The sequence below is a fragment of the Hemicordylus capensis genome, chromosome 7 (assembly GCF_027244095.1).
Source record: "Hemicordylus capensis ecotype Gifberg chromosome 7, rHemCap1.1.pri, whole genome shotgun sequence".
In the NCBI taxonomy this organism is placed as follows: Eukaryota; Metazoa; Chordata; class Lepidosauria; order Squamata; family Cordylidae; genus Hemicordylus; species Hemicordylus capensis.
Window position 1 is genome coordinate 24,875,789 of NC_069663.1, and position 25,503 is coordinate 24,901,291.

A 25,503-nucleotide genomic window follows, 5' to 3' on the forward strand; every position below is an offset into this window, starting at 1 on the left:
AAATGCTGGACCTAATTCGGGCTAAGCCAGAATGTGCAGCCATAATTCGGGAGGAAACAGAGTTGCGTCTTAACTGGTACCTGTCAGCCCACAGCAACTTCAGGGTAAATCCAGCTAATATGTGGACTGGCCCATTCCATTCCAGAGGAGTTTTGAACTAACAGCCATGGGTGTAAACGCTCCAGGACGTTTTTCACACGGGGCTTTTAAAGCCCTTTAACTTGCATGTCCTCCAGAACAGAGAGGGTGCGTTCACATATCGGCCAGATTTACCCCGAAGTCCCTGCGAGTTATCAGGGAGCAGTTATCACACAATTCGGGCTTTTCACTGTGCCTTAGTGTATAGCTTGATTTATAACCAGGGTTTAAAAAATCCACAATTTGCATTGGTTTTTTGGGACAACTCAGAGTTCGCAGTAAAGCCTCTCAGTACACTTGTGGTACAGCCTGCTGTGTGTAAAAGTCCCAGGTAAAAAAAGTCGGGCTACCCACTTCTGGAACAGCCAAGAGCCCTCCACTCCTGGAGCTCCAGACGACACGAGCTCCTGGAGTAACCTTGTGTCGTGTGTCCATGGTTGCTGCATTTTCCTGGTGAAACAAACACTGCATTCATGGTCAGATGTTTCCCCTGTTCAGGAATGCTGACTCTCAGAATAAAGAGAAATGAAACTCCAGTTTTTAAGAAACCCACAATTTCTGCCCCTCAGACCCAGATTATGACATACTGAGGACTTTTAGGCCAGTCATTTTATGGTTAAACATCGAACTAACTGGAATAAAAATGAAATTGGGGGAGGGGGGTTACACCCAGGAAGGTATCCCAAGAAGCATATCAAAAGTCTACCAAAATCTGGGTAGCGGTGTGATGCTTTTTGGGGCCACCATTGCCGTGTTCTACTTACTCTTACTTAAAGAAAATTAAGTTCAACTTAACTGAGTTAAGTTTAAATAAACTTGAACTTAGGGAAATGCACACATTTGATCTGCAGGACGTTGCAGGTGACCTGTCCTTCATAGCCAGAAATGCCAGGTATCTATACAAATTGATAAGGAACTGGTGCTCACATCCCCAAATAAGCCTGGCGTCACTTCAAACCACAATCAGAAAGCTCTCCACTACAGGGCATAGTTGCAGAATACCTGACCCAGTGCTTTGTTTCTGCACAGGGCATGCCAGACACACTGCTCTCCCCCAGTCGGAAATGCCTAGTATATGTTTACATGAACAAGGATCTGCTGTTGGGCACCCCAAAGTGAGCCCCGGGCTACCCTGGACAACCAGAAGACACACACCCCTCAAGCCAGGGAGCACGTTCATGAAAAGAGCAATTTTGGTGAGACTTTTGACCAGAGGTTGGTGTACTCAAACCTGCCCCCCAGCCCCACCACCACCACACACACAATTGGGTTGAGCTAAGTAGATTGTCATTGTGCTGAATGCCATGGTGTGCCTCAGTTTCCCTCTCCTACAACTGCAGTTGTTGGACCTACATCCAGCTGAGCATCGGCAGGCAATGGTTTCCACACAAGCATCAGGTATCGGAGGTAGTGACACTCGTTTGTTTGTTTGTTTTGATTTTTATACCACCCTTCCGAGCAGGACATGAGCTCTGGAGCATGATTTCCATTGTGTTTTGCCCAACCCATTCTCTTGGGTAATGGTAGATTTACGATGTTACAACAATTGTTTTCCTCCATGCTGTGGACTGATGATGAGCTCCCTTTTTTAAAAAAAACATTTTTTTTCAATTTTATTGAAACATAAAGCAAAAAGGGGGGGGACAGTATCATGATATTTCTTTAAGGAAGTACTAGAAAGAAAACATTCTGAATATATTAACAGTTCTAAGAAAATTCGGCAGCAATGATCAACATTTGATTACATCTGATCAACACTTGGTTGCATAAAGCTGGATGCATAAAACTTCACAAATCAAATCCGGACAATGGGAACAAATGATGTCCTTGTCGGATATTAAAGTTTATAAAGGGATCCCAAGTTGACATAAATGACTCAGTTGAGACTTCATTCATATAAGCTGAAACTTTAGAAACTGAGGCATAACCCCATAATTTCAAAAACCAATCATTTAAAGAGGGGACTTCAGAAACGTGCCAATTATGAGCATATAAAACCCTGGCAGCAGTAATCATATATAAAGACAGCTCATTACATCTAGAGGGAAGATGAGATTTTGTCATACTTAAAAGAAAGATTCCTGGTAAAAATGGAAATGATGATGAGCTCCTTGTAGGGGGAACGTTAACGCATCCTTGCAAGAGGCAGTGTTCAGGCTCACCTTTCGGCAGCTGCCTGTTTTAGGAAGACTGTGACTCCTGCAGGCAGATTTATGTACTGGCTCGTCCATCACTTCTTCCTGTTTTTTTAAGAGGACCTGAATCAGAGCAAAATCCTTCCCAACCTGTTTCCTTGCTATGCCCAGCCAAGGGGGAGATTTCCTGGAGTCACATGCTATGCCCAGCTGGCCAGCCACTCCGGGCGGTCCTGTTCTCCTACCTACCAGCTCCCACCCCCCACCCGCAATCCCCAGCAGAGTGTGGGGCTCCTGCAGCCCTGGCACCATTCCCCAGCTGCTCGGGGCCCCAGCCTGGAGGGGCCCCTGGGAATGACGGCACGCAACTGGCTTTGAGGCAGAGCCAAAGTCAGCACCCCTCTGGATGAGAGATCAGAACCCTACTGCTGCTGCTGCCACCATTGGAAGAGAGAGGGCTGCACTGCTGGCCATGCGGCCATGGGCCACCTAGGCCAGGCTACACCCACAAGGAGAGTCTCCTGGCCACAGGGCCCGGGGTGTGTGCTTTGTAGTGACCCAGGGCCCATTTGGGGTGTGCAGCAGCAGCTCCTAACTCAGTGAAACGTACAGTATACTGGACATTCCTGGTCGGCAGTGTGTGTGGCCGTGTCCTGTCCAGAAACCAAATATTGGGCCAGACACGATCCTACTCTAGCTTGTAAGGAAGAGTCTTCTGGTCGTGGGGGCGGGGGCGGGTGACCTTTGAGGTGGGGGCTCCTCTTAAGGTGCACAGTCCCCGTTCATTTATTATTTCTTGTTTACACAGTCAGACAGGTGTTATTGACTGGTTTGTTTTATCCAGACATCGAGTCCTGCCCAAGGACCTGGGATGGCTGGATTTTATTGTCAGTTGTTATAGATATCATCGCAGAATATAGGCTGTTCCCAGTAAAGCTGCTTTTTGTAATTGGCTGATGGTGATTTCTGTGGCCCCGATGGTGTTGAGGTGCTCTTCAAGGTCTTTTGGAACTGCACCTAGGGTGCCAATTACCACTGGGATTATTTTGGTCTTCTTCTGCCACAGCCTTTCAATTTCAATTTGTAGATCTCTGTATTTTGTGATTTTCTCTATTTCTTTTTCTTCTATTCTGCTATCCCCTGGTATTGCTATGTTGATTATTTTGACTTGTTTTTCTTTCTTCTCGACTACAGTTATATCTGGTGTATTGTGTGGCAGATGTTTGTCTGTTTGTAGTCGGAAGTTGTTTATTATTATTATTATTATTATTATTATTTAATTCAGTTTCTCTACCACCCTTTCAAAAATGGCTCAGGGTGGTTTACACAGAGAAATAATAAATAAATAGGATGAATGGATGAATGAATGAATGAATGAATAAATAAATAAATAAATAGGATGGATCCTTGCCTCCAGAGTGCTCACAATCTAAAACAAAACTTAAGACAGACACTAGCAACAGTCACTGGAAGGATGCTGTGCTAGGGGTGGAGAGGGCCAGTTACTCTCCCCCTACACACACAGTGTATGACCCAACGTCCAGTGGGTTTGGCCATGTCCTCCCGGGCAGAAACAAAACGTTGGGTCATACACTGTGTTGCTACATCTTGCAAGGAAAATCTTCTGGTCATGGCGGTGTGGGATTGGAAGTGACCCAAGACTTGATTTGTGGTGTGCAGCTTCACTTGCTTGGTCATTTTAACGCATTCTGGGCTTTTGTGGCCATTGGGGGAGAAGCAGCGTGTTTGGCAATGTCCTGTGCAGAAGCAAAGTCTTGCATCAGACACTATTGTAGGGGAGGGTCTTCTGGTCAGGGCGGGGGTGCATGTGGCCTGAGGGGGGCCCAAGGCTTATTCTGGAGTGTGCAGCACCAATTCATTTACACATATACAGGATATTTTTTGCATAATTCCTAGCATAAGTTATTTGAGGTGGCATTTTAGCTTAGTGGTACAATGAATAACTATGTTTTTTCCTTTAATCCGAGGTACGTTTTAGGTCAGGAAAGTAGATTATTGATGAATTGGACCAACAGAAGGGCAGATATACCCATTTTTTCTAAGTTCATGCCCCTTTGAGTATAAACCAGCAATGGCACCCACCCACCCCTGCCAAAAACATATGCCCTTTCAAATGCCTCCCTCAGATTTTGGCTGACTTTGGCCATGTTTCTTGCAATACCTTCCTGAGCACAAAAAAAGCAAATTTCAATTTGCTTGAAATTAATTTGAGGGTGACCGTCCCCCCTCCACAATATATCCAGCGTACTTACCATCTTTTAATGACATTTACACACAACTTGCCTACATGCCAAGGCACTAGGCTCTCATCCCATTGACGGAGGTGGCCCTCGATGCTCTCTGACCCCAGACATATCTTTCTCCTGGCTTGCCACCCTGGCCTGTTGTGACGAAAGGCAGATCTCCACATACATGCATAATATTTATTCGGTCCTTGACCAGCAGTTTTACAAATACAAACATTACAAACATAAACTAAACATTAGAACGTGTTTTGCAAATAATATAACAGTATTTAGCCACAGTTCTAATTTTATCTTCATCACATAAAGAAAATAAAAACCTCAATAAGACATCATCTTCTCTTCCATTAAGATTTATCAGGAGGGGAGAAAGTAGCTTTCCTCTGGCTTCATCACATGAAGGTCTAATTACGATTTCTGGAGTAGCCAGGAGCTGTCCAAATTTCTGAAATAAAGAAACCAAAGCTGGGATAGAAGAAGCCTAGAAAAAGGAGAGAATCATCAGCATATGTGGCTGTTTTGTGCCCTACTCTATTAATTGTTATGCCTTTGGTGGTAGGATTTTGTCTGACTGCACAAACCAGGGCTACAGTACAGAAGTCAAAGCTAAATTAAAAAGAGGAAGAGATAAAGGGCAACCTTGCCTGGTGCCTGGAGAAAGCCAGAAGGGGGATGAGAAAACTGCGTTGGAAATAAAAAATGGAGCTTGAGGTGCAGAGTATAAAATGCCCATCCAGTCTATGAATTCAGGAGGAAAGCCAAATCTGAACATAAGATATTTCAGAAAGGGCCAAAGAGGTTTATCAACAGCTATCTCCTCATCAAGAGAGAGAAGAGCAGTGGGAGTATATTTGTTCTGGGATAGTGAAACTGGACCAATCAATTAATGGATGATATCTGCACCTTGCCAACTTTGAATGAAACCCACTTGATCAAGAATGGATGTACTATGGAAGTTACCAGGTTGGAGTCTATTGGCCAAAACAGAAGCCAGGATTTTAATATTAACTTTGACTAAATAAATAGGTCTGTAAGTGGTGCAATTAGGCAGATAAATCCATGTCAGGCTTAAGCACACTGTGGGGGGTCCTTCTCATGCCCTCGCTGTGAGGTCTTTGGGGAAGGCAAGATCTGGCCTGCCTGAAATATTTGCAAGTGGCAGAAAGGATGCCCACATCATATGTGCAAAGCCTAGGATTTGCTCATGGGAAAGTGGGGGAAATACCATTCTGCCTAATGAAGAAACCTGTGGAACTCAAAGGTTTGCATATTCTTTCAAAAAAACCCAAAAAGTTGTTTTATACAACATATTGCTCCAAATATTTTGGACTCTCCCCACCCCCGCCCCAAGCCCCGCCTCCTCTGAGTCCCGCCTCCCTCTCTTCTCAGCCCCCTTCCTACCAGCTGAGCTGGGTATTTAAGTCTGGAGAGAGGGGTTGACTGGACACACTTTCCAGAGTCCAGCAGAAGACAAGGTAAAGAGGGATGGAGGCACCCAGAGGAGGGTTCTGCTGGCAATCCCCAGCTCAGTCCCTGCATGATTTTCACAGACGGTGGGCTGCAGATTCTAAATCTGCACCAGGGGTGGGAGCTATATGGAGCCAGGAGGAGGTAGGAAGAAAGCCAGAATCCAATGCTGTGATGGAGGAGCGGTATGGGGTTTATTGGGGGCTATTTGGGGGGGCTGAGCACCCTCCAGCATTGTGGCAAAGTTGGCTGGGCTGTGACTGATCTGTGTGTGTCTCTTAGGGGTGGGTGAGATTCCTTCTGGGAGAGGGAAGCCTCCCCCATTTCACCCCCTTCCCTTCCCTGCCATCCATCCATCCATTAATTTTTCTCTCCCTCCATCCAAAAGGAGCTGATTGGTCACCATGAAGTTCTTTGCCCTGTTTTTTGCAGCTGGGCTGCTGGGAGGTAAGTAACCAAATGTGAAGATGTTCTGGAAGTATGGTTCTGTTAATCCAAAGCAGCAAAGAGGTATATGACAAAAAAACCCAAACAAACATGTACCCACCCACCTCTCCCCCAGACGCTCTTTAAATCCTGGTTTAAATGTAGCATCAATGTATCCTTCATAGATGGTAGCTTTGTCAGTGGCAATTATCCATAATAGGTAAGTGGGGCTTCCATATACAGGAGCAGTATACCTTTGAGTAATAAATGCTGGGGACAACAACAGGAGATCACCATCATGCCTTGCTTGTGAGTTTCCTGGAGGTATATGGCTGGAGGCCATTTTAAAGGCTGGCCTGGATGGATGTTTGTGCTGATCCAGAAGGGTAGTTCTTACGTAGGGATAACAATTTCATCAGATGCTCAAAATGAGTTAAATAAATGTACCTGAATCGAATCACCCCTGATTTGTTTTGGGTCCGAATCTGGCCAGCCCGTACAGGGGCGATTTGTTTTGTCCACAAATCTCCTGAAACAGATGGATTCAGGTACAAATCGTTTTGTACCCAAATCGATTCGCACAGACAGCAGGCGCAGGCAGTAATTCTCTCAGCAGCAGGAAGGGGGTGAAAAAAAAATTCTCTTCTCTTTTCCTCAGTCAGGAAAGCAGGAACAAAAAGCAGAGAATCCACCAGGCAGCAGGCAAAGCAAAGTTCCTCTGGCTCTCTCTCTCTCTCTCTTGCTTCTCCCACGAGGCAGAAAGGCAGAATGGTGGCTGCCTGCCTCCTTAAGTACATTTGAAAATCCCGCCTTCAAACCCTCTCCACCCTGGTCGCTTCTTTGACCCTTCCCCTAGCCAATGCGGGGTCAGTCACCCCTGACAACACAATAATTGAATGGAAACGAGCCAATCTGGAACCAGGGGGGGAATCTCCAGCCAATCATTACACACTGTAAGTCACCAATCTGAAGCTTAGGAGGGCGGGTTAAAAAAAAAAATCCGACGCAAAATGGAAAGAGAGATCGCTACAAAATGGAGGTCTGAATTTTCAGATCTTTCAGATCTGAAATCTCGGCAATTTGTTTTTTACCCGAATTTGGCCAACTAGCACAGGGGAGATTTGTTTTGTCCACAAATTGCCCCAAACAGGTAGATTGTTTTGTACTCAAATTGATTTGCACATCCCTATTAGTGAGGGCATATTTAAATTAATGGGCCAATCATTTTTTAGTGCATGGCTTTATAAAATACAAGAGGACCGGTTCCTGCCCTGAGGGGCTTAGAATGTTGAATCATTTTTTATTTTAATTGAATTAAGAGCATTCTTGTTCATGTTATGGTTCTGATGTTACTATAACTGGGAAAAATAAAACATTTAAAAGATAACTTTTCCTTCTAACCATGAGTGATAACTTTTGGTTGCAACAAACAAGTTCTTCCACTTCCAATGTGGAGATTATGGTTATGCACACGCTGTTTAATTGACTTATAACTGATTTAAATGTAATTGTTTTTTCATTGATTATTGATAAATCATTGATTAAAGTGATTTTTAGGAGTGCTACACACTCATAGGAACATAGGAACAGAGGAAGCTGCCATATACTGAATCAGACCCTTGGTCTATCTAGCTCAGTATTGTCTTCAAAGACTGGCAGCGGCTTCTCCAAGGATGCAGGCAGGAATCTCTCTCAGCCCTGTCTTGGAGATGCTGCCAGGGAGGGAACTTGGAACCTAGATGCTCTTCCCAGAGCGGCTCCATCCCCTGAGGGGAATATCTTGCAGTAGCTCACACATCAAGTCTCCCATTCATGTGCAACCAGGGCAGACCCTGCTTAGCTAAGGGGACAAGTCATGTTTGCTACCACAAGACCAGCTCTCCTTGAGCACTCCCACTCCATCCTTCTGTGCGTCGCTCTCCTTTTCTCCAGGAAAACGTTCTCTCCCTTCTCTCCTAGCTGCTTCCTCCATAGAAAAAGGACACATTGTTGGTGGCTACATATGCCCAGCTCATTCAGTGCCTTGGCAGGTCCGCTTGGGCCGTTGTGGAGGGTCATTGATCAACGAGTGGTGGGTTATATCTGCGGCTCACTGCTATGCTCCGTAAGTAGCTCAAGCATTTCCTCCAAGGATGGGAGGCATCTGGCATTCCGCCAGCAGCTTCCTTGGCTCTTCCATTCATTGTGACATCTTTAGAAACGTCCCTTGTTGCTTCCTTTCCCTGTTCTTATATTTTGTTTATAAGCTGTGTCTGACAGAGTCAAAACAAGAGGAGCACCTCAGTCCTGCCTGCGGCATTCACGGCTGCCATTTTGTCAGTTTGCTTGCATTTTTTCTTCATCTAAACTATGATATTTTGCACGGTGCACACACTTAACAGCGGTGCAGACCACTTGCTGTCAACTGTTATGGCTCAGAGATTGCATGAGATTATTTCACATGCCTGTCCCTGTTTGGCATGGGCTGCATAACACCGTTTGTACAAAGTTGTCTCATGTCCTGTTCCTGCGCTCTGCAAAATCCCTGTCCTCTGCCACCTCCACAGGGCCGAAACACTTGTTGCCCGTCTGGGTAAACATAACCTGTCACGATATGAAGTCACTGAGCAGAACCTGAAAGTGGCCAAGGTCATCCGACACTCCAATTACAATTATAAAACCTCTGAGAATGACATCATGTTGGTCAAACTGGCTCAGAAAGCTCGAATTAACAAGTACGTCCGCCTGATCCGGCTGCCTACCCACTGCCCTGCTCCTGGGAAGAAGTGCCTGGTTTCTGGATGGGGGAAAACACATCCCTACCAAGGTGAGTCTTGTAGGATCTTGTAGCGGTGATGCTAAGGAAGCAAAGGATGAACCAACATAGGCTGTATGGATCTTTCCAGATACTGACATATTCCAACAGCACAAGTTATGGGTGGTGGGGGTGGGTGGGGGGGTGGAATATGGGGAATCCACACAAAGGATGACATGTTAGATTCTTAGCACCATCTGCTGGTAATTGGTGAAAGAACCGTGAAAGAACTGTCTTTTTTCAAGTTAGAGTAAAACATAAGGGGCTTTTCCAGACGCTGATTCATTCTGGCATCCACTCAGATTCCTTTTTTAAAAAAAACTCTTGATGTTAGGAAGAAACAGGTCGTGTCATATTCTTACCACCATCTGTGGCAAATTTTTTGTCTTTTTTCACTTTTATCTCGCTCTTCCTCCGAGAGCTCAGAGCTCAGCACATAGTTATTTTTCTCCTCACAACAACCCTGTGAGGTAGGTTAGGCTGAGAGATACATGACTGGCCCAGAGTCACTCAGTGAGTTTCATGGCTGAATGGGGATTTGAACTCGGGTCTTTCAAGTCCTAGTCCAACACTCTAACCATAACAACCAATTTTTTTCCCATACTCCTTTTATTTCATCTGAAGACCCACCTCTTCACCCAAGCTTTTCCAGCTTTTTAAATGTGTAGTTTTAATTTTATACTGTTTTAGGGCTTTTAGCTGTTTTATTGGTTCTACTGTGTTTTAATAGTTTGGTTTTAATTGTTAATTTGTTTTAATTGTTTTTATCATGTTGTGAACCACCCTGAGCCATTTTGGAAGGGCGGTATATAAATCTAATAAATAAATAAACAAACAAACTACAAGATGATAATGTCTGTGTGGGACTACAATAAGGCAGCTTCATATATCTCTCCTATGATTTTCAAGTTGTACAGTTATGAGAGATGTAGAATTATTTCTGTCTGCCCCTCTCCCCCTCTGCCACTTTGTGTTGTTGGTTCTTGTTTGATAATCATGACTTTGCAACCCCTGCTCAATGCAAAATATGGCTACTATTTTAAGGCTTCGAGATCTGAAGCATCCCACAGCACAGACCTAACAGCACAATGTCTCTTTCCAGATATATATTCCAATGTCCTGAAGTGCCTTCAAGAGTTCATCTTCCCTAATAAGCCATGCACGAGGTACTTCCCCTACAGAAACGACAGCATCTCCTTCAACAGCAAGAGCATGTTGTGTGCCAGCTCCAACAGAATTGGACACAGCAGCTGTAGCGTAAGTCACACACATAGTGCATGCCTGTAAGGCTCACTCAAGGCAAGAGCGGTTTCAACCTCAACTTCCCATTGTTTTGAGAGTCATGCATTCTCACAGGCTGGAAATGTGACACCCCTCTCTTGAAAAATATTGATGGTGATGTTTGGGTGTGTGTGTGTGTGTGCTTTCCCCAGAATTTTTGCCTGAGAAGAACTATCCGGAAGATTTGCTCTGAATTTTCCTTCAGTTTAGCCTGTGACGCCTAACTGTGCCAGGGCAGGATTTACTCTATATGTTCCTGGTATCTACCCTCAGTATAGAGGTTGCTCTGATCCCAATCTAGGAGCATGCTGCTCCTTCAAGGTAGGCTGCCACTGGTTAAAGATGGAACTAAAGCCACAGACCAGGCCAGCCCTGCTATGCCCCTGCTATCAGCCAAAGCAGGAGAAGGCAATGACATACCTGCCAACTTGCCCCTATTTTCCCATTCCGGTGAATGGGAAAATAGGGACATGTTGGCAGGTATGCAGTGACTAAATGGGCCACCTGTTGATTAAGTCCGCAGGTCAAACAGCAGGACCACCATTGCCCATTGAAGTCAATGGCCCAGTAAATGGGATGTGTGGGAACAACCCAAAATACTGAAATAAATGTTGATCCTGGGGTTCTGTTTTCACTTGTTTAATTTTACTGCCTTGAATGAAAAGGATCGATTTGGTAATTTCAGATATTGAGCCAAACTTCGGATGAGACCCCATCCATGTGGAGCCTGGGGACAACTGCCTGCTCTCTAAAAAAAGGTCCCTGACCATAATGTACTGTGATCTTCTGGGGTTCAGTTTATCAGTCTCTCCTAGAGTTCTGGCAGGTCCTCTTGCTTTCTGCCAGCCGTTTCCCTCCAGTCTGTAACCATCTCAGAAACTGGCTCTGAGAGCTTCTTTCTGCAGCCTGGAACATGTGATCAGAGGGGCTCTGTAGACGCCATGTTACTGGCAAGGCCAGAGGATCATGGGAATCTTGAAGCTGCAACTGGTCCGGTGTCGTAACACTTTGCCATAATCATCAACAAGTGGTACACTGTATGGTTTTCTGATAAGCTTATCAGATTTCAGTACTTCCTCCTCCTCTTTCCTGATAAACTTCCATGTTGTTCACATGTGATGTTTTTTTGCAGAATCTGGATTCTCTTTGATATTTTAATCAGAAATGAAAATCTGATAGGGGTTTTGGGCAGAAAACGAAAAGGAGCTTCATTTAACCATACTTCATTTAACCATACTGAGCATGCTCCAATGCTTGGGAGCATGCTCAGATGCATAGTGTACCACTCGATGATTACGGCAAAGTGTTTCTACACCGGCCCTCAGGAGGCAGATGTTGGGTCTTCAGTAAAGGCAACAAATAGTCAAATGCGGGGTTTATTCTTGTTCTGTTTCTGCCTTTAGGCACCAACCTGTTGTGGACGCTTTCTGCATGACCCTGACCCCTCTCTCTATTTGCTTCACAGGGAGATTCAGGAGGCCCCTTGGTGTGCAACGGGCTGCTGGAGGGGATTGTCTCCTGGGGCTACCGCGAATGTGGCGTGAAAGACTACCCCAGTGTCTACACCAAAGTGTGCAAATACATATCCTGGATACGCAGAATAATATCTTCGTATTAGATGTGAGACTGCGCTCAGGGCTGAGTGACAGGAGGCAGAACCTTAATAAAACTCCTTTTAACAATACCAGCAGAAGCTGGGGATCTGTTGATAAGCAGAGTAACTCTCGAATGCTGTCGCTTGCTAAGCAAAAGCAGATAGGATAGGATCAGGAGGGAGGAATCTTTGACCATTTCAGGAGCCTGCAGTTGTTGGCAGGACCAATACTCCACCCCCTCCAGCTTTTGAGCTGAAGCAGTTTTTCTTTTATTTGTGCAATTCTCACAATCTGCCCTTGTGGCGCAATTGAAACTATCGAGTATGTTCTTCTGACTTGCTCCCCCTTTACAGAGAATTACATCTGTGATTCCTTTTGCAGAGAATTCTCTGTAATGTCAGAAGAACATGGTAGTCGCTTATTGCTCCATTCATAACTTCATACCCTGGATATTTGAAGCTTCCTATGTTCAGAGTAACATTACCTTCTGGTTTAAATTTGGAAATCTAGAATAAAGTTGAGAAATTCAGTGCTGCAGTCAGTAAGGTTAGACAAGATATGCTTAAATTGGGTACTACTGATTAGCTGGATGTTATCAATTAGCTTGATTTTTTCCCCCTTCTTATGTCAAGTTACACTGATGTGTATACTCTGTGTGAATCTTGCTTGCTTGCTTTTTTCCTGGTCATGTACTAAAATAAAGTTTTGAGTTCAGTTCAATTCAGTTCAGTGTCATTCTCTCTAACTCCTCCAGGGGGCCCTAGCAATAGCACTTAGCAATAGCACTTACATTTATATACCGCTTTATAGCCGGAGCTCTCTAAGTGGTTTACAATGATTTAGCATATTGCCCCCCAACATTCTGGGTACTCATTTTACCGACCTCGGAAGGATGGAAGGCTGAGTCAACCTTCCCAGACACTGGGAAATGAGCACCTTTAGAAAAGGAAAAGCCATAGCTATTCAGAGCTGGCTAGTACCACCAGTGCCCTGGGAGAATATGGATGGAGCCTAGTGATTGGTGCATAACGATATGGCAGGGGGGTGCTGCAAACAGGACAGGAGGCATTTTCAGTCCTGGAGTGTAAAAGGGCCCTTGTGTGAATAATGAGACCAGAATAATCCTCACATGCCTTCCATTTCCTATCCCAGCACAATGATTAAATGCTCACCAAAATAGGTGTGGGAAGCAAAAAGGGAATTAAAGCTTACCAATGTAAGTGCTCCCTACCTAATAACAGCTTTTTACTGTACTAGTTTAATTGCTAAGTTGTCCCCCACAGAATCCTGGGAACTGTAGTTTGGGGAAAGTCCTGCTGACCAGAAAGAGTGTCTCTCATACTGGGTCCAGTTGGGATGCAGTTGTGCACACAGGGCCTTAGTTTCTTCCCTCTCAAAGAAACAAATGAGACCACAGTGGAGGAATGGGTGTGCCCTAGACACCATTGCGGGAAATGAGCTTCATTCACTGGCTAAGAAGGAAACATCTGTGCACCCAACATGTATAAAAAGTGGGAGGAGATCCACGTGATTTGCTGCACAGATCACTCACCACAGAAGGGAGAAAGCCAAGCCACATCAACTGTTACCATGCTACCGATGGTAGGACAGATCAAAGAGTTTGCTTGTACAGTAGCCTACAGCTGAGGTACTTTTTTCACAGATGTCTCTAGAGAGAAAATGCGAAAGAAGGTGTCAAAGGAGAAAGTAAATAAAAGTCAATGCTCTCTTGACACAGCAAATTTCTATCTTCCAGGGGTCCCCACCATCCTATGGTATTTTACTAACAGAAAGGTCCACCCCATGCTGTATATCCCCCACTACAGGGTTAGCAACAGGTGTTTGTTTTGGGCTGTACACAGTTCAATTTGGAAGTAAGTGTAAAAATTCCTCCAGTGCTATAGCCTTTCCTCTGGGTTGTGTTAAGGGCATTTCTAGATGGCAGCTTATTGTAACAGGAATACGAATTGCAGCAAGAAATTTTCTGGGGAATCAAGATGACATCAAAGGATGTTGCACTATGTTTTATCGCCACCTGTTGTCCATTTGCTGATCATCCATGAACAATTAATTGAAAATTCATTTCCGAAGGACAGGTTTTTAATAGATTTTTCACAGATTGCCAGCAAATGGCATGGACACATTTCACATGGCATTTGGATCCCACAGAAAAGCTCTCATTCCGATTGCTGCTCAAGTTGCTGTCTGGAAATACCTGAAACCAAAATTCAGTGATCGCACACATAATGAGTAGTTAGTTTGGCCCTGGAACTCTGAACTGCATCGGATTGATCATGATTGGGCCAAGGTCCATGCCAGAACACTATTTCCAACAGTTCCCACCCAACCTAGCTTTTGAGCCACACATGACCTAAAATCAGTGACGCCCACAGCTCTCAAAGGTGGGTGGGATGCTTGTCCTACCTGCTTAACGGTCTTTTGAAGAAACCTGCTATGTGGGAGATCTGTGGAATTTGGCTTCTCAGAGGCTTCTGGTGGGCCACTGTGTGAAACAGGATGCTGGACTAGATGGGCCTCCTTGGGCCTGATCCAGCAGGGCTGTTCTCATGTCCTCAACCCAGGCGAGAGGCTCCAGCTTTGATCAGAGCAGTGCTACTGAGAAAGGGGGTGTTCAACCCTTTCTCCCTATGCTATCTTGCCAATCTAAGGATGCTTCCAGACGAAGGAATGTTTTGCACTGACATCCACCTTTCTGTATGCAGAGAAGAATCACCTCCCCATCCCGGTAGCTCTTGTTGATCCTGTAGGGTGGAAATCTACAACTTGGGGTGGGAATTTCTCTTGATAAAATATTGTAGGATGCCAGGGTCCCCAATAAATTGGTGAGGAAGGAGCGGAATTCATTGACTTTCTCATTTGACACCTTTCTTTCTTATTTCCTTTCCAGCCATTTCTACCCAAAAAGTACAAGGGTCGTGGGCACTTATATGTACATACAGTCTGATCAGGTGCTGTGAAAATCAAGGTGGCTTGGCAATTGGTCCGTGCAGCTAATCCAGTGGATCCCCTCCTGCTTTCATACCTTCTGGCCGAGGCAGGCCATTGGTCCATCTAGCTCAGTACTTTTCATACATTTCATGTGGATGCTTTCCTTCTTAGCCAGTGAATAAAGCTCATTTCCTCCTATGGTGTCTACGCGGCCCCCTCACTCTTCCAATGTGGCCCCATTTGTTTCTTTGAGAGGAAAGAAACTAAGACCCTGTGTGAGCCCAACCGTATCCCAACTTGACCCAGTTTAATAGTCTTTATCTCTCTCCCCCTCTGGGAGTGGGGCTCATGGTCAGCACATTCTTCAAAGGACAATTCCCAGGATTCTGTAGGGGGCAGGGGTGGGGTTGCCAACATTTCATTGCCAGAATGAGTGACAGGTTTTTGGGGGGGCTGTCTGTCTGGGGGGCCCGGGAGGTGTATGCAGTGGTCATCAAGAGCCTGAGTATCATTGATGTATATGTAATTGAATTATATGCTATTGAATAGTGCCAGCATTATTATTTAGAACATATTCAAGTTATACCACTTTTCAGCCTTCTCAAAATAAGAAGCTGCTGGCCCCACCACCAAAATGAGGGACAAATGCTGTCCCTAGAGGGACCAACATTTCATCCCTGACATTCTGCATAATGAGGGACAGTTGGCAACCCTAGGCAGGGGCCTAGCTGCAGAGAGGGGACCCGTGCTTGCCCCCCACCCCAGCAGCCCCGCTGAGTGAGGGAGATAATGAAGAAAATAGGGAGGGGTGGAGCTGGGGGCCCCTCAGGAGTGGGGGGGCGGGTACTTTGAACCCATCCGATCAATTATAGCTGCAGCACTGGTGGGGGGGGGCACCCTGACGTTTAAACTAGTACAGCATAAATCTATTATGTAGTGAGCACTTACATTGGTAAGCTTTAATTCCCTTTGTGCATCTCAGTCATCATCATCATTATTATTATTATATTTTATATCCCACTCATCCTCCAAGGAGCCCAGAGCAGTGTACTACATACTTAGGTTTCTCCTCACAACGTGAGCATTTGATCATTGTGCAGGGAGAGGAAATGGAATGCACAAGAGGATTATTCTGGCTTTGGGATTCATGCGGAAGCCACCTAATGGTGCAGCGGGGAAATGACTTGACTAGCAAGCCAGAGGTCACCGGTTCGAATCCCCTCTGGTATGTTTCCAAAATATGGGAATCACCTATATCAGGCAGCAGTGATATAGGACGATGCTAAAAGGCACCATCTCCTCCTGCACGGGAGGAGGCAATCAAATCAAATCTTTATTGCTACGGTCATTCGACTAGCAAAACACATAGAAAGCTCTTCTGTGACTTAAAGTGGTCCCAGACTATATAGGAAGGTGCTGAAAGGCATGATCTCATACTGAGCAGGAGATGGCAATGGTCAACCCCTCCTGTATTCTACCAAAGACAACCACAGGGCTCTGTGGGCACCAGGAGTCAACACTGACTCAACAGCACATTTTACCTTTAGGATTCATGCAAGGGCCCTTTTAAGCTCCAGGACTGAAAATGCCTCCTGTCCTGTTTGCAGCACCCCCCTGCCATATCATTATGCACCAATCACTAGGCTCCATCCATATTCTCCCAGGGCACTGGTGGTACCAACTGGCTCTGAATAGCTGTGGCTTTTCCTTTTCTAAATGTGCTCATTTTCCAGTGTCTGGTGCCCCTTGGAGGAGTTGAAGAGAATGACACTGAACTGAATGGAACTGAACTGAACTCATAGCTTTATTTCGGTACATGACCAGGAAAAATTAAAGAAAGCACGCACTCACACAGAGTATACACATCAGAGTAACTTGCCATTAACATAGAAATAAAAAAAATCAAACTAATTGATAACATTCATTCATTTGATTTTTATACCGCCCTTCTAAAAATGGCTCAGGGCGGTTTACAATAGAGAAATAATAAATAAATAAGATGGCTCCCTGTCCCCAAAGGGCTCACAATCTAAAAAGAAACGTAAGATAGACACCAGCAACAGTCACTGGAGGTCCTGTGCTGGGGGTGGATAGGGCCAGTTGCTCAATAAAGAGAATCACCACTTAAAATATGCCTCTTTGCCCAGTAAACAGGGGTTTTAACAACCAGTGAATCTGTAGTACCCACCTTAAGCATATCTTGTCTAATCTTACAGACTGTAGCACTGAATTTTGCAACTTTATTCTAGATTTCCAAATTTAGAACAGAAAGTAATGTTGCTCTAACATAGAAAGCTTCAGAACATCCAGGATATGAAGCTATGAATGGAGCAATAAGCAACTACCATGGTCTTCTGACTTGTCCCCTTTACAGAGAGTTCTCTGCAAAAGGAATCACAGATGTAATTTTCTGTAAAGGGGGAACAAGTCAGAAGAACATACTCGATCGTTTCAATAGAGCCACAAGGGCAGATTGTGAGAATTGAACAAATAAAAGAAAAACTGCTTCTGCCAAAAAGCTGCAGGGGGTGGGGCATTGGTCCTGCTGGAAAATGATTGAAGATTCCATCTGCCTTATCCTATCCTATATGTTTTTGCTTAGCAAGCGACAGCATTCGAGGGTTACTCTGCTTATCAACAGATCCCCAACTTCTGCTGGTGTTGTTAAAAGGAGTTGTATTATGGTTCTGCCTTTTGTCACTCAGCCCTGAGCGCAGTTTCACATCTAAGACAAATAAATTGTTTTGTGTATCCAGGATACGTATTTGCACACTTTGGTGTAGAGCGTGGGATCGCCATACAGAGAACAATTTTTGCCCCGGGAGTCAATCCCCTGCAGCAAGCCGTTGCACACCAAGGCGCCTCCTGAGTCTCCCTGTGAAGCAAATAGAGAGAAGGGTCAAGGCCATGCAGAAAGCGTCCACAACAGGCTGGCCCCTAAGGCAGAAACACAACAATCGTAAGCTCAGCTACTGAAAATTTGCTGCCTTGACTGAAGACCCCCTGAGGGTGGCCCAGTCACCATGTAAAACATCAGCTTCTGCTTCCCATGAGCCTCTGGTCTTGCCAGCAACATGGCGTCACAAATCAGGGGCTTTCCCAGATAAAAGGCTTTACCACGGGCTGACTGCGAGTTTGAAATTGCCCTCAAAAACCAAAGCAAAAGGTGGATTTTATTACCCCTGATATAACTCAGGCTACACTTAAATTGTGTGTGAAATATTCCTCAATAACTCGTAGGGACTTAGGGGTGAATTTGGCCGATATGTGAACACCCAACTCCATTCCAGAGGAGATGTGAAATAAAAGCCAGGTGTGAAAAGCTTCCTGCTGATCACATGCTCCAGGCTGCAGAAAGAAACTCTCAGAACCAGTTTCTGAGACAGTTGTGGACTGGAGGAAAATGGCTGACAGACAGCAAGAGTTCTGGTAGAATTGTGGATGAGACTGAGAAGCTGATTCCAGAGGCGCAGGGACCCGGGATCAAGGAGGGATGATTGTATGTGTCCTGAAAAAGTAGCGCTCTGGTGCAGTGCTCCAAACAGCTGAACTTTAGGCACTTCCTGCAGCAGTAAAGCTGCCTACCCGGGAAAGCTCCAAGAAGGCCTCAAGCCTTCAGTACTCTATGCCACTGTGTGTGTACCCTGAGGTCCCCAGAAAGAACACCTAGTTATAAAGAACAGTTCTGGTGGAGGTGGCAACCTACTGGCTTGGTTCCCAAGGTGAATTATCTGTGAATCACCACCGCTGAATCTAGAGCAAAATACAAAGTGAATGTGGCAATTTGTCCTCAGACAAAAGATCTGAGGAATTTTGAGGAAAGCGGAAAGAACAGTCAGCAAAACCAGCAGTATTTCCTAGGAGAGGGGTGTCACATTTCTGTCCTGTGAAGACTTCCATCACAATGGGAAGTTGAGGCTGAGACAGCTCTTGCCTTGAGTGAACCCCTCACTCACCTTACAGGTGCTCTTTCTTCCTCTCCCGATGTAGCCAGCACACATCATGTTGTCCGTACTGTTCGGGTATGATTTTTTGCATTTTCCACTGGAGAAGATGGTCACGTTCAGGCACTGCAGCGTTTTCGAAGGTTTAGCTGGAAAGAGACATTGAGCTGGTTTCAGATCTTAAAGTCTTCAATTAGTAGCCACGTTTTGCATTGAGCTGTGGTTGTGAAGCCACCAAAATCGAACAAGGTCCAAGTTCATGGAGTGGAAGAGAGAGAGAGTGGCTGTTGCAAAATATTTCTGCATCTCTTATAACTGTACGCCTTGGAGGTCATGGGAACGTATGAAGCTGCCTTAATGTAACCCGAATACTGTCATAAGAGTATAACATGACCTCTTTCTTCCTAACGTCGATTCTCCATGAGTTTATTAAAAAGTCATCTGAGCTGATGCTGGAATGCATCAGTGGCTGGAAGATCCCCCTTTACTCTAACTTGGGAAAAAACCATAAATAAATAATAATAATAAATTTAAAATACAGTTCTTTCATGGTTCTTTCACTAATTACCAGCTGATGGCACTAAGAATCTAACGTGTCCTCCTTTGTGTGGATTCCCCATAACTAGAAGGACTCAGAGGCTATGTTGGTTCACCCAGTGCTTCCTTAGCATCACTGCTTCAATTTGCTACAAGACTCACCTACATTGGGATTGGTCCTTCCCCATCCGGAAATCAGACACTTGGTCCAAGGAGCAGGGCAGCTCATAGGTAGCTTGATCGGACGGACATACTTGTTAATTTGAGCTTTCTGAGCCAGTTTGAGCAACATGATGTCATTGACGCTGGTTGTCTTATTGTAATGGTGTTGGAAGACCTTGGCCACTTTCCGTTGCTGCTCATTCTTTTCGTTCTTTGATAAGTCGTGCTTACCCAGATGGACAAGTGTTCCAGCCCTGTGGAAGTGGCAGAGGACAGGGATTTTGCAGTGAGCAAGAATAGGACATGAGACAACTTTGTACTTCGTGTGTAGTGTAGCTCATGCCAGACAGTGACAAGCACATGAAATCATCTCACACAATCTCTCAGCCAAAACAATTGACTGCAAACTACGTGCACTGCTGCTAGGTGTGTGCACCGTGCAAAATAGTGTCATTACACAGAGAAAATATTATAATTTAGATAGAGAAAAAATGCAGTCAAAAAAACTGACACATGGCAGTCCCACCTGAGGTGGTCCTCTTATGACTTTGCCAGACACAGCTTACAACCAAAAATATAAGGACACGGTAATGAAGCAAGGGATGTTTCTAAAGATGTAACAATGAACGGAAGAGCTGAGGAAGCTGCTGGTTGTTGCTAGCACTGCTATTCTGTGGGCTCCCAGAATCCTCTCTGCTTATGTCTGAGACCACAGGAGTGTGGTACTCACTTTTAACATGCTCAGGAGTCTCACTGGATCACGAACTCCCTTTTTGTTGGCATACTGGGGACCAATCACTTAGCAGGAGTGGGACAGTTGCCCCCAGGTTCAACAGCAGCCAAGTGAATTGCAAGGGGATCAGCCTCGTGCCTTTCCCTATAGTTTGGGAATATCTGAGTAGACTCCGGGATTAATTTTTGGGTTAGTCTCCTCTCAAGGTCTGTCTGTCTGAAGATTGTCCCCCTTACTTCTCCTCTGCAGTTGCCTCAAAAAAGCTAAATCACCTCAGCAAGGAAGTCAGATAAGGCTCTGCGATGCAACTCCCTTTCCATCAGATAGAGTTAAGTGGGTGATAGAAACTCAGAAGTGTACTCATTAAAATACTGCTAGATTATTCTTCAGACCTAAGAGATACCACACTTGCACGTTTATTCACTCTGTTTACATACAGGTTGCTCTAACCATTCACACCTTTGTCCTGTTTGCTAAGTACAGCAAACACAGAAAATTGATCCTTTCAGGTCCATCAGAATTGTCATATTCAAGAAAGAAGGGCAACTGGAACATTGCCTCAGGACATATTTTGGACTATAGTTGCCCCTGGTTCCTCTAACCACTGTGCTTCATTGGGTTTTTCCACACCTTGGAGTCACCCACGGTTTGGACGTTAGACTTGGCCCCCACCATTAAACCTGGCTGTGTCTTGCTCTAGCAATCACACTTCCAGCCAATCACACTTCCAGCCTCCAGATCGGCCTTCTTGCCTGGCTTGATCTATCCAGCTCACCTCGCTGCTAGAAGCTGGCTACACGGAAACAGTCACCTTTGGGATTAACCCCTGCGACTTAACCAAGCTGTCTTTGGTTCTTCATTGCTTGGTTCCATGCCTGCGGAAAGAGGTCCTTCAAGGCTATACAGGTCACTAAAGGAAGGATGAGGTTGTATGATAATTGTTGCGCCCCTCTGGGCTCCCTATCCCTGCTCTCTTCTTCAATCCAAAAACCTGTTTCTCTCAAGCCTCCTTTCTCTTGTAACGCATGTTTGCAAGTGATATTGCTTTAAATCAACTTGGTTTCCCACTGTACCCCTACCCTATAATAAAACCTTGTTTCTTTTTGAACTTCAACCCCTCTCTCACTTCATTTTCCCGTAACCAAAGCTTTGCACAAAAATTATTCTGATGTGGAACTGCTCGCGAATTCCCCACACATAGGAAGCTGCCATATACTGAGTCAGACCATAGGTCCGTCTCTCTCAGTATTGTCAACACAGGCTGGCAGCGGCTTCTCCAAGGTTGCAGGCAGGAATCTCTCTCAGCCCTGTCCTGGAGATGCTGCCAGGGAGGGGACTTGGAACGTTCTGCTCTTCCCAGAGCGGCTCCATCCCCTAAGAAGGGGAATCTCTTCCATTGCTCACACTTCTAGTCTCCCATTCATAGGCAACCAGGGCAGAACCTGCTTAGTTAAGGGGACAAGTCATGCTTGCTTGCTACTACAAGACCAGTTCTCCACACAATGCCTGAACACAATTTGGGGGTGTTCACCAAGCACTCCAGGGCAGTTCCATTGACATGGTGGAAAGCCTGATGCCTCCTGTCCTTGGAGGAAATGCTTGAGCTACTCACCTAACAGGGCAGTGAGCTGCAGTTACGACCCACCACTCGTTGATCAATGACCCTCCACAACGGGGCAAGCGGACCTGCCAAGGCACTGAGTGTTTTGTGCACTCATAGCCACCAACGATGTGTCCTTTCTCAATGGAGGAAGCAGCTAGGAGAGAAGGGAGAGAATGTTTTCCTGGAGAAAAGGAGAGCAATGCGCAGAAGGATGACGAGCGAGTGTTTAGCAAATCCTAAAAATCCCTTCAATCAATTCTTTATCAATAATCAATTACCTTCAAATCATTTATAAGTCCATTCAATTTAAACAACGTGTGCATAACCATAAACTCCATCTACGAAGTGGAGGAACTTATTTGTTGTAACCAAAGGCTACCACGTACTCATGGTTAGAAAGAAAGGCGATCTTTTAAATTAAATTTTATTTTTCCCAGTTAGAGTAATAGCCAACTAACATGAACACAAATGCTCTTAATTCAATTACAATAAAAAATATTCAATATTCTAAGCGCCTCAGGGCAGAACCGGGCTGCTTGCATTTTATAAAGCCATGAGGTAAATAACTGATTGGCCCAATAATGTAAATAGGCCCTCACCAATAAACCTTCGTTGATTAATCCTCACTATAGCCTGGTGAGGCCAGTTAGTCTGTGAGATAGTGGCCGCATTCACACGAGACACAAGCCCTGGGTTTGAGCAGCCTGAGGTTGAATTTGGTGTACTTGTACCTCCAAATTCGGGCAACTGCAGCTCTCTCTTCAAAGTGAGATGAGGTTTCCTCCCCCAACTCCAGTCTGAACCTTGGGTTCGTAGTGAGTTTCACTGATCGTGCCTGAGGTTTGACTCCAGCAGTGTTACATCTGAATGCTGCACTGAAGTCACAGAGAACTCGAACTGGAGTTGAAGAGGAAGCTCCTTCCTTGCTCTGGCTGCGATAAACTTTAAAGGTCATGGAGGTCAGGTCTATCAGTGGCTACTAGTCTGGTGGCTAAAGGCCACCTCCAGCCTCAGAGGGAAGATGCTTCTGAATACCAGTTGCAGGGGAGCAACCGCAGAAGAGAGGGCAGGCCCTCATCTCCTGGTTGTGTGCCTTCCCAAGGTACCTGGTGGGCCACTGTGGAAACAGGGTGCTGGACTAGATAGGCCTTAGCACTGATCCATCAGGGCTGCTCTTAGGTTCCTATGTAAGCTGCCAGGGATGTCCTTCATCCCAAAAGGAAGCCCACACAGCCAGTTTCCCCTCCTCTCTGTAGTCTCCCTAACTGAGGTTCAGGACCTGGTGTATACAAAAGCAGTCACGTAAGGGCGTGGGGCGTGGGCAGAACCGCGGGTCCATTGGATCCTCAGTTGCATGTTATGTGTGAATGCGGCCAGTGACTGACCCAAAGTCATGCAGTGAGCTTCAGAGATGAGCAGGGAGTTTTGAACCCTCATTCAAGCCACACTGAATGCCAATCCAGGCTGCAGCAATAGACAAAGGGCTCTTTAATGCTCTCTTTAATGCACCCCCCCTATTTTATTTTACTTATGTATTTATTTTATTTAACAAACTTCTAACTTAAACCGCCGCAAGATTTTTATACTAGGCAGTATATAAAACAAACAAACAAACAAACAAACAAATATGCCTCTTGGCTGCTTTGGATTAACAGAACTATATTTCCAGAACACTGTGACATTTAGTTACTTACCTCCCAGCAGCCCGGCTGCAAAAAACAGGGCAAAGAAATTCATGGTGACCAATCAGCTCCTTTCGGAGGGAGGGAGAGAGAAATTAAGGATGGATGGATGGATGGATGGCAGGGAAGGGGGTGAAATGGGGGAGGCTTCCCTCCCCCAGAAGGAATCTCACCAACCCCTAAGAGACACACACAGATCAGTCACAGCCCAGCCAACTTTGCCACAATGCTGGAGGGTGCTCAGCCCCCCCAAATAGCCCCCAATAAACCCCATATCGCTCCTCCATCACAGCATTGGATTCTGGTTTTCTTACTACCTCCTCCTGGCTCTTTATAGCTCCTACCCCTGGTGCAGATTTAGAATCTGCAGCCCACACTGAAAATCATGCAGGGACTGAGCTGGGGATTGCCAGGAGATCCCTCCTCTGGGTGCCTCCATCCCTCTTTACCTTGTCTTCTGCTGGACTCCAGAAAGGGTGTCCAGCCAGTCCCTCTCTCCAGACTTAAATACCCAGCTCAGCTGGTAAGAAGGGGGCTGAGAAGAGAGGGAGAAGGGGCTGGGAGGAGGCGTGGCTGGGGCCGGGGAGAGAGTCCAAAATATTTAGAGCAATATGTTGTATAAAACCACTTCTTGGTTTTTTGAAAGAATATGCAAACCTTTGAGTTCCACAGGTTTCTTCATTAGGCAGAATGGAATTCTTTCCCCTTTCCCATGAGCAAATCCGAGGCTTTGCACATATGATGTGGGCATCCTTTCTGCCACTTGCAAATATTTCAGGCAGGCCAGCTCTTGCCTTCCCCAAAGACCTCACAGCGAGGGCATGAGAAGGACCCCCCACAGTGTGCTTAAGCCTGACATGGATCCGCCTAACTGCACCACTTACAGACCTATTTATTTAGTCAAAGTTAATATTAAAATCCTGGCTTCTGTTTTGGCCAATAGACTCCAACCTGGTAACTTCCATAGTACATCCATTCCTGATCAAGTGGGTTTCATTCAAAGTTGGCAAGGTGAAGATATCATCCATTTATTGATTGGTCCAGTTTCACTATCCCAGAACAAATATACTCCCACTGCTCTTCTCTCTCTTGATGAGGAGATAGCTGTTGATAAACCTCCTTGGCCCTTTCTGAAATATCTTATGTTCAGATTTGGCTTTCCTCCTGAATTCATAGACTGGATGGGCATTTTATACTCTGCACCTCAAGCTCCTTTTTTAATTTCCAACGCAGTTTTATCATCCCCCTTCTGGCTTTCTCCAGGCACCAGGCAAGGTTGCCCTGTTTTTAATTCAGCTTTAACTTCTGTACTGTAGCCTGGTTTGTGCAGTCAGACAAAATCCTACCACCAAAGGCATAACAATTCATAGAGTAGGGCACAAAACAGCCCTGTATGCTGATGAGACTCTCCTTTTCCTAGGCTTCTTCTATCCCTGCTTTGGTGTCTTTAATTCAGAAATTTGGACCTTTTCTGGCTACTCCAAGAATCCAAATTTGACTGTCATGTCTAAAGGTAGGTCTGGGTCAGGCTGGTTGCCTATTACCTTGATGGCTCTGGCCCTTTGATGTCAGAAAGGAAGGAATGTCCTCATTCAATTAAAAAAACCAGAGGACGGTCTCTCATTCAGAGCACTCAAGGTAGAGTGGAAGTGTAAGACGTTTATGAGCTAAGGTGTGGAGATCTGCCTTTCATCACAACAGGCCAGGGTGGCAAGCCAGGAGAAAGATATGTCTTGGTCAGAGAGCGCTGAGGGCTCCCTCACTGGACTCCAGCAGGTCGAATGTCTGTAAAT

At 45.4% G+C, this 25,503-nt stretch overlaps 2 protein-coding genes across 2 annotated transcripts; one reads left to right on the plus strand and one right to left on the minus strand.

Annotated features, from left to right (window-relative positions):
• Positions 1-5,992: 5,992 nt before the first annotated feature.
• On the plus strand, positions 5,993-12,820 carry LOC128333053 (trypsin-like). Its single transcript, XM_053268077.1, has 6 exons — positions 5,993-6,012; positions 6,393-6,451; positions 8,390-8,534; positions 8,977-9,236; positions 10,327-10,481; positions 11,971-12,820. The coding sequence occupies exons 2-6, from the start codon at positions 6,409-6,411 to the stop codon at positions 12,121-12,123; spliced, it is 756 nt and encodes a 251-aa protein (XP_053124052.1). The 5' UTR covers positions 5,993-6,012; positions 6,393-6,408; the 3' UTR covers positions 12,124-12,820.
• A 4,597-nt stretch (positions 12,821-17,417) lies between these two features.
• On the minus strand, positions 17,418-23,784 carry LOC128332885 (trypsin-like). Its single transcript, XM_053267660.1, has 6 exons — positions 23,723-23,784; positions 22,038-22,182; positions 19,693-19,946; positions 19,006-19,142; positions 17,811-17,924; positions 17,418-17,459 (listed from the first exon to the last, which is right to left on the minus strand). Exons 1-6 carry the CDS (start codon positions 23,763-23,765, stop codon positions 17,418-17,420), a joined length of 735 nt encoding a protein of 244 aa, XP_053123635.1. The 5' UTR covers positions 23,766-23,784.
• Positions 23,785-25,503: the final 1,719 nt, after the last annotated feature.

Excerpts from the sequence above, each read along its gene's own strand:
- LOC128332885 (XM_053267660.1), bottom strand. The coding sequence starts at position 23,765 with ATGAATTTCTTTGCCCTGTTTTTTGCAGCCGGGCTGCTGGGAG. Across the intron at positions 19,947-22,037 it reads GCAGCTCACTGCCCTGTTAG|GGCTGGAACACTTGTCCATC; the intron begins GTGAGTAGCTCA and ends CCACTTCCACAG. Across the intron at positions 19,143-19,692 it reads AAGGACCAATCCCAATGTAG|CTAAACCTTCGAAAACGCTG; the intron begins GTGAGTCTTGTA and ends GTCTCTTTCCAG.
- LOC128333053 (XM_053268077.1), top strand. The coding sequence starts at position 6,409 with ATGAAGTTCTTTGCCCTGTTTTTTGCAGCTGGGCTGCTGGGAG. Across the intron at positions 6,452-8,389 it reads TGCAGCTGGGCTGCTGGGAG|CTGCTTCCTCCATAGAAAAA; the intron begins GTAAGTAACCAA and ends CTTCTCTCCTAG. Across the intron at positions 8,535-8,976 it reads GCGGCTCACTGCTATGCTCC|GGCCGAAACACTTGTTGCCC; the intron begins GTAAGTAGCTCA and ends CCACCTCCACAG.